The sequence below is a fragment of the Candoia aspera genome, chromosome 2 (assembly GCF_035149785.1).
Source record: "Candoia aspera isolate rCanAsp1 chromosome 2, rCanAsp1.hap2, whole genome shotgun sequence".
Classification (NCBI taxonomy): domain Eukaryota; kingdom Metazoa; phylum Chordata; class Lepidosauria; order Squamata; family Boidae; genus Candoia; species Candoia aspera.
The window spans coordinates 7,988,276-7,995,828 of NC_086154.1; the positions used below are offsets into that span (position 1 = coordinate 7,988,276).

At 42.0% G+C, this 7,553-nt stretch overlaps 1 protein-coding gene across 1 annotated transcript; it reads right to left on the reverse strand.

The window, feature by feature from the left end:
* Nucleotides 1–222: 222 nt before the first annotated feature.
* Nucleotides 223–7,349, reverse strand: LOC134489790 (zinc finger protein 883-like). The gene is given in 3 exon segments (XM_063292657.1): nt 223–2,348; nt 7,011–7,084; nt 7,202–7,349. Coding segments are annotated over 3 exon segments (1,719 nt in total). The 3' UTR covers nt 223–851.
* Between the last annotated feature and the right edge of the window lie 204 nt (nt 7,350–7,553).

Sequence of the window (7,553 nt, forward strand, 5' to 3'; positions counted from 1 at the left end):
ATTATCTGAGACTGACCTAGCATTAAGCTGCAACATCCCGAGATTACGTTCTCCAAGGATCTGATGGCCAGGCTTTGGGTGGAGAACAGCAGGCCAGGAGGTAGTATAAAACACTGAGAACACATTCTCTGAGAGTGGCCCACATCTTCTGCGTCACCCCTGAGATCTCGCCATTGCCCTTTCCCCCCCTAGAAAGCCCCTTGAGCCCTGCCAATTCTCCTCCAGGACACTGGATCCCACCTTTCATCCAGAGAGTAACCAACCACCCTCGAGTCAGGCTGCCTGTTCACTGTTACTCAATTTAGAATTGAATATTTAGAATTGTTATTCAATACTTGGTAGGTGCTTCTGACAGGAAAAAAAATATTAATATTGACACCCTGCTTTTTTATAAAGTGCTTTAAGATACGTCTCAGCCTATTATCAGCATTCACCTCCCCGCTCCCAAAAAAGGGCTATCTTAATCTTTCACCCCTTCGGAATACTTTGAGTATCTAAACAAACCTGTTTCCACATTATGGATGCATGAAAGACTGTGGGAACAGGCAGAGGAGTCCAGCTGGTGGAGGAAGAGGCAGCGCAGACGGGGCCGTGGGCAGGAAACGTTTCAAAGAAATTTTGCCTTAATTTGCCTTAATTAATGTTGCTGTAAGTCTACCTGGGAACTTTTACAATTTGCAAGATTATGCTGTTCCCCTGACCAGCATTAATAAAGATGCTTTCCAAAAATCTGTGTGGTTGTTGCTCCTCGAGGTTGCCAGCTACGCGGACCTTGAGAAGACATTTCTGTGGCTTCTCCCTAGCAAAGGACTCCTTTGCTGTGATGGTCGGGTTGTACTCAGACATCATATTTAACAATCGGCATGCTCACTGCAGTCCACTTCAAAACGTGGGTTGTATTGCAAATGGAGTTCGCTGTAACCCCCTTGCACATCTCCGGTTTCTCCTCGATGACTCCTCTGATGGCTAGTAAGGCTGGAGCTCTGAGTGGAGGTCCTGCCACACTCCAAGCACTTGTATGGCTTCTCCCCTGTGTGGATCCTCCAATGTAAAGTCAGGCTGGTGCTCACACAGAAGCTCTTCCCACACTCTGAGCATTTAAAGAGAGTCTCTCCTGTGTGGATTCTCTGATGGTAAGAGAGGTATTTCCTGGTGCTGAAGTTCTTCCCACACTCCAAACACTTGTAGGGATTCACTCGGGTGTGAGTGGTCTGGTGAGAATTGAGGCTAGTGCAGTGGCTGAAGCATTTGCCACATTCCAAGCATTTGTAGGTTTTTTCCCCGGTGTGAGTTCGTCGGTGGGTGGTGAGGTTGCCTTTCAGCGTGAAGCTTTTCCCACACTCCGAGCACTAGTAGGGCTTCTCCCCAGTGTGAATTCTCTGGTGGGAAGTGAGGTTCGCCTTCTGCTTGAAGCTCTTCCTGCATTCTGGGCATCGGTACAGCTTCTCTCCCGTGTGAATACTTCGATGGAAAATCAGGTGGGGGCTCTTGGTGAAGCCCTTTCCGCACAACACACAGGTGTACGGCCTCTCGCCGGTGTGGATGCATTGGTGGGATGTGAGGTACACACTAGCCACAAAGCTCTTTCCGCATTCTGGGCAGGTGTACGGTTTCTCCCCGGTATGAATCCTCTGATGTTTGTTGAAGCTGGAACTTTGGCTGAAGCTCTTCCCGCATTCCAGGCACCGGTACGGCTTCTCCCTGGTGTGAGTGCGCTGGTGAGTGGAAAGGTCCGAATTCTGATGGAAGCCCTTCCCGCACTCAGAGCACTTGAACGGCTTCTCCCCGGTGTGAATCGTCTGATGAGAAGAGAGGTATTTGCTCACGCCGAAGCTCTTCCCGCAGTCCGAACACTGGTACGGCCTCTCTCCGGTGTGGATCCTCTGATGGTAAACAAGGTACGTGCTTTGGCTGAAGCTCTTTCGGCACTCAGGGCACTGAAAGGGTTTCTCCCCAGTGTGGAGTTTCCAGTGAGCTTTGAGACTCGATTTATAGCTGAAAGTTTTCTCACACACAAAACGCTGTCTCCTTTCTCTTCTTTTATGAGGCCTTCTGGGGATGCCGATTTCCGCAACGCCGCCTTCCCGATATGCCGGGGAGCTGCTCCTCTGCCGTTCAACATCAGCGTGCCTGCTTGGTTCACCTTCACAACCTGACAGCCAACACGAAACGGTACCTGAAATCAAGGAAAGCAGCACAACATGGGACGAAAATCCACGCACAATTTGTCGAGGGTAAGAAAGATGACCCTGACAGAGATAGGTAGGATCTGTTGCCTGGGCAAAAGGGGAGGAAGCATTTTGTAAGCCCCGAACGAGATAACGTTCTTGGCACCCTGCCCAGAGTCGCTTGTTTGTGAGATGGGCAGCTTTATAAATTTGAAAAATGAATAAAAATAAAGAAATAACATTTGGAAGGGGCTCAGACAGACATCTCTTGACTCACTGGAGTATTAGGAGAGGGGGAGGAACAGCACAATCAGGCTTGCAAGATTCTGTCATTATAGCCAGTCTCAGTAAACGTATTTTTGCTTTCCTAGGGAGTGGATTACGTGGTCTGGCCTACTCAGTGGAGTAGACACAATTGCTCATGATGTAACATGATGGTGACAGGATTCAGACATGTGCAAAACCCATTCCCATCTTCTTGAAACTCCACAGTATTCCATGGAACCCAGTTTGAGAAGGCTCACTTTAGGTGGGTTCGGTAGATGGGAAGGGTTTCGCAGGACTAAGGGAAAAAAACTCTATCTGCAAGGGAGTAAGGAAAAAAAACCTGTTTCTTTCTCTCCCTGATTTTACTGGCCTTTTATCCTATTTTGCCAGTACCTATTTTATTGTTTGCTGCTGCTTAATAAATAAACATCAAGCTGTCATTTTTGCTAGCTGAATTGAGTGGCACGCGGACTTCCTCTGATACAGGAAGTGATTGACTGGGAATATGCTGGGTGAATAAACTAGAAATTATCCACAGTAATTTTCCAACAAATCTATTCAAATGAAAGCCAGTTTGGTGTAGTGGTGAAGGCATCAGTCTAGAAACTGGGAGGCCGGGTAGATAGATAGATAGTTTATTCGGTCAACGACCAGCAACATAAAATTAATAAGAACAATAAACAGCATCAAACTAAATCAAGTGCATACAATTATACATAGACAACTATAAATCAAAACAATTACCATATAATCTCTAAATCCCTAGTAAAATAATAATGTATTTGTTTATCTAAACATTAATAGATCTATTAATACTATATTATTTTGTAAAATGTATATCCTCAAGAAATTTAAAAAAACATTAAAAAATAGCTAATCAAAATATTCGTAAAAACAGAAAAATAAGCAGAGATCCCTACTTCTTTAACCGGTTTTGCCTTATTATCATTGCAGCAGCACAAAATTTAGCTACTGCACGTGTGATGGCTGGATTTAAATCCTGAAGAAGATGGTTCTCATAAAAACTATCAGGTCTCCCAGGGAATCTTTCTATTAAGGGGAATATATATATATATAGGTCTCCCAGGGAATCTTTCTATTAAGGGGAATATATATATATATATATATATATATATATATATATATATTGATCTTATATATATATATATATATATATATATTGATCTTATATCCCTGTAATATTTACAGCGTAATAAAACATGAGAGATGTTTTCAACCTCCTTAATGCCATATATACAGATCCTTTCTGCTAAGGGAGTTTTATTATACCTGCCTTGCAGGAGTGCTGATGGGAGGATTTTGAGTCTAGCTCTAAAAGATGCTATTCTGATCTTAGGAAAGGTTAGGTCTTTCAGATAGCTTGCTGGTTCCCATGTACCCCATCTTATCTGATTTCTACTGTGCAGGGGTATCCTATTAACTTCTGACTGGAATTCCATGTCTCTTATTCTATTAATAACCACCTGCTTGGCTTGATCATAACCTAAGGATTGTAGAAATATTGGGGAAAGCCCATATAGAGCCAACTTATGCTCTATCGCCTGTTTCCAGGGAGAGGAAAAGTTATCAATCAGGACTAGAGGGGTCAAACCAACTGGGAAAAATTGAATTTTCAACCAAAATATTAGTATCATCTTCCAAGCCCTAACCTGGATTTGTGGCATTCCTGTTTCCAGTCTCAGCTGGGCATTTGATGTTCCACCAGGTGCAGCTAAAATTGATCACAGGAATTTTGTTTGTACAATTTCTTGTGATGCTTTTTTCAAAAAAATTCCTGCTTGTGCCCCATAAAGAATTTGTGCCAGGGTTTTGGCCTCAAAAAGTTTTAAGGCTGCAGGGACTAATTGTCCTCCGCCTGTGTAAAAAAAGCGTTTGATAGCATTTGAGGACCTAAGGGCTGATTGCACCACGTAGTTCAAATGTGCATTCCAGGTGCCTTTCGAGTGGAAAATCACTCCCAGATATTTAAATGCATTGACTTGTTCTAGATTATACCCTTTAACTCGCCAAGAGTATTGAATAGCTCTTTTGGCAAAGACCAGGATTTTTGATTTATCAAAATTAAGAACAAACTTATTTTGTATGCAGTAATTTAATGTTGCTGCTATAGCTCTTTTCAATCCAATTGGGGTTTGTGAGATAATAACGGCATCATCAGCATAAAGAAGTATTGGTACTTTACGTTGTGCTAGATTGGGAGGATGAGAATCCAGATTGTGAAGGAGATCAATTGTATAGATTAAAAAGGGAGGGGGCAAGAATGCATCCCTGGCGTACTCCTTTCTGCACACTTACTGAGCCAGATAAGGTCTCTAAGCGATTACACCTCACTCTTAAAGTAGAATTAGAATATAATTTCTGTATTAAATAGAGGAGGCCTGTATCAATATTTGTATTTTTTCATTTTTCCCAGAGAACACTCCTGGCTATTGAATCAAAAGCCTCTTTAAAATCAAGAAAGGCCACAAAGAGGGAAGATTTCTTTTTATATATATATTTTAATACAAGATGATGAAGCACCAGGATATGATCAATTGTTGATCTCCCCTCTCTAAATCCAGCCTGTTCATCTTTAATTATGCCCTCTGACAAAATCCAATATTGTAATTTATTGTTTAGATGCTTAGCATATAACTTGCTAATTACACTCAATAAACTAATGGGCCTATAAGTACAAGGATCATTTTTGTTGCCCTTTTTATAGATTGGAACAATAATCGCCATTCCCCAGTCCTTTGGCATATAACCAGTCTGATCTATATATGTGAAGAGAGATGCTAGTAAAGGTGCCCACCAACTAGAATTCCTTTTAATTATTTCGGGGAAGACACAGTCAGCACTGGGAGCCTTGTGAACCTTAAGGGATTCGATCAGCCAGGATACCTCTTGTGCTGTAACTGGAGGCCAGTGAGGAATTTTGTCCAGATTAATCTGACTCTCCTTCATATCACAAGCAGGGTCCATATACAACCCTCTAAAAAATTCCTCCCATGCATGTGATAGTACTTGATTAGGTGGGGGTGGGAGCGATTTTCCCAAACCTCTAGTGATATGCCAAAAAAGGAATGTATCTTTCATCCTGACTGATTGGATTAATTTCTGCCAAGATTCCTTTAATTTCTTTTCTTTTAATAAAGCTTTGTATTGAAACTTTAAGGACCTTAGTAAAGTTTGGTCCTTGGAGGGGAAGTTTTTATTTTTCCTATACTCCTTATTATGTAACCTCTTTAACTGTACACAGTCCTTAACAAACCATTTTTTATTTTTTTTATAACCCTGTTTCTAGGGAAAGACTGCATTCCCTTAGTGAGAACTGTTTTAAGATTAGCAATTAAACTTTCGAACCAGTCTAAATATAATGTATGGGACTTACTATCTAGGAGGTGAGCATGAATTTCTAAAGTTTCCGGTGCTAGCATCCATTTATCAACTTCTATTGCATTCTTCTCTGTCCATTTAATTCTCACCTGGGTATTCGTGCTTTTGAACATTGGGGGGTAAATTAAATTAGCTCTTAAAGATTTCCAGTAGGGTGTCAAAGTTAAAATTAGAGTGTTGTGATCACTTTCTAATCTGGAATCTACCTCCATTCTCTGTAGGAATTTCAGTAGATCACACAAAGTTATCCAGTAATCAATCGTGGATCTTCTTCCTGCCCCCCCAATAAGTGTATTCTGCTGGATGATCCCCTCCTACAGAACCATTGAGAATGCATAGATCCAGGCATGCATTCACTTGTCTTGCACATAAGCCTGCCCAGTTAGCTTTTGGATCTTTAAATTCTCTAGGATACAGAGGTTCCTCTAATACTTTCTCCTCATAATAATAAAATTTTCTATATGCTCCCAGATAGTACTAAGCAGAACATTCTGATTAAAAGGAGGGATATAAACATTAAAAAGCAAAATTTCCACATGTTTGGATGAAAGCAAGGTAGCCACTACCCATGGCTTTAGAGGGGGGAGTGACATACGTTTAAACTGTAGAGCTGTGCTTACTAAAGTTGCAATACTGCCCTTAGATCTCCCACCAACCTTACTAGGAACAGCTAAGATAGAATTAACTCAATGACCATCTAACTCCACCTCTGAAGATGCCCAGGTTTCCTGTAAAAAGAGGACATCAAATTGTGATAAATAGTAAAAAAAAAGTTGGTCTTTTGATGGAACTAACCATCCAGCAATGTTCCAGGTTAAAAGGGAAGATGCATAATCATTTGGAGCCAGTCACGAAATGTGGTTTTGACACGTGAGAGCTACGAGGTTGTTACATTGAACTAAGGAGTCAACAACAGGTGTTACAACCTCTGCTGGAAGGTGGCTTGCCTCATGCAAATCCTGCATCGGCTCCTCGGGATCTTGTTCAAAGTTAGCATCAGCCAGCTGATCTTGCCTTACTGAGGCTTCATTCATTGGCAATGGAGTCATAATTGCTGTCATGCTGCATTTGACTCAGTGGTGTTGAAGCTGGCATAAATCCCCCTCCAGTCCCCTGATTTATTGCTAGAGCCTCAATGGAATGTCCTGAAGAGAGTAATGGCTCCTTCTCAGCTACAAGTTCCCCTATTGACTCAAAAGGATCTGGACTGCTGTTTTTTGGCGGGTCATAATCAGACAGTCCCTTGTTCGCTGGAGGGAGAAAATTATTATCAGTGTTTGGGGACACAAGGTCTATGAGTGGCTCAGCTGTAGCCACTGTGACCAGCAAGATTTTCTTCAAATTTTCCAGCTTAAGCAAAATGTTACCTTGTTCTTTTCTTGGTAAAGAGCCGAAAGCGTTAATGAGGCCAGCTTCAGTTGAATCGCAAACATCTTCATCAGGCAGGGCAGGCTGACTCCCACACTCATGCTCTCTCAAGGCTGAAGGAAGGGCGGCAGCCTTGGGAGCTGTCATGTTGCCAAATAAAGATGTAACCTTTTCGTCGCAAAAGACTCTGATAGGAAAAATTTGAAACAAAGCTAAATACAACCTCATCTTAAATAGCATCAAAGGGATGGTAGACTGCTTGAAAGACAAGAGGATCCGCTTCCGATTTGGAACACTCGGGAGCCATTCTACAGCACGCAAATCTATCTGCCCCTGTTGGCAATGAAGAAG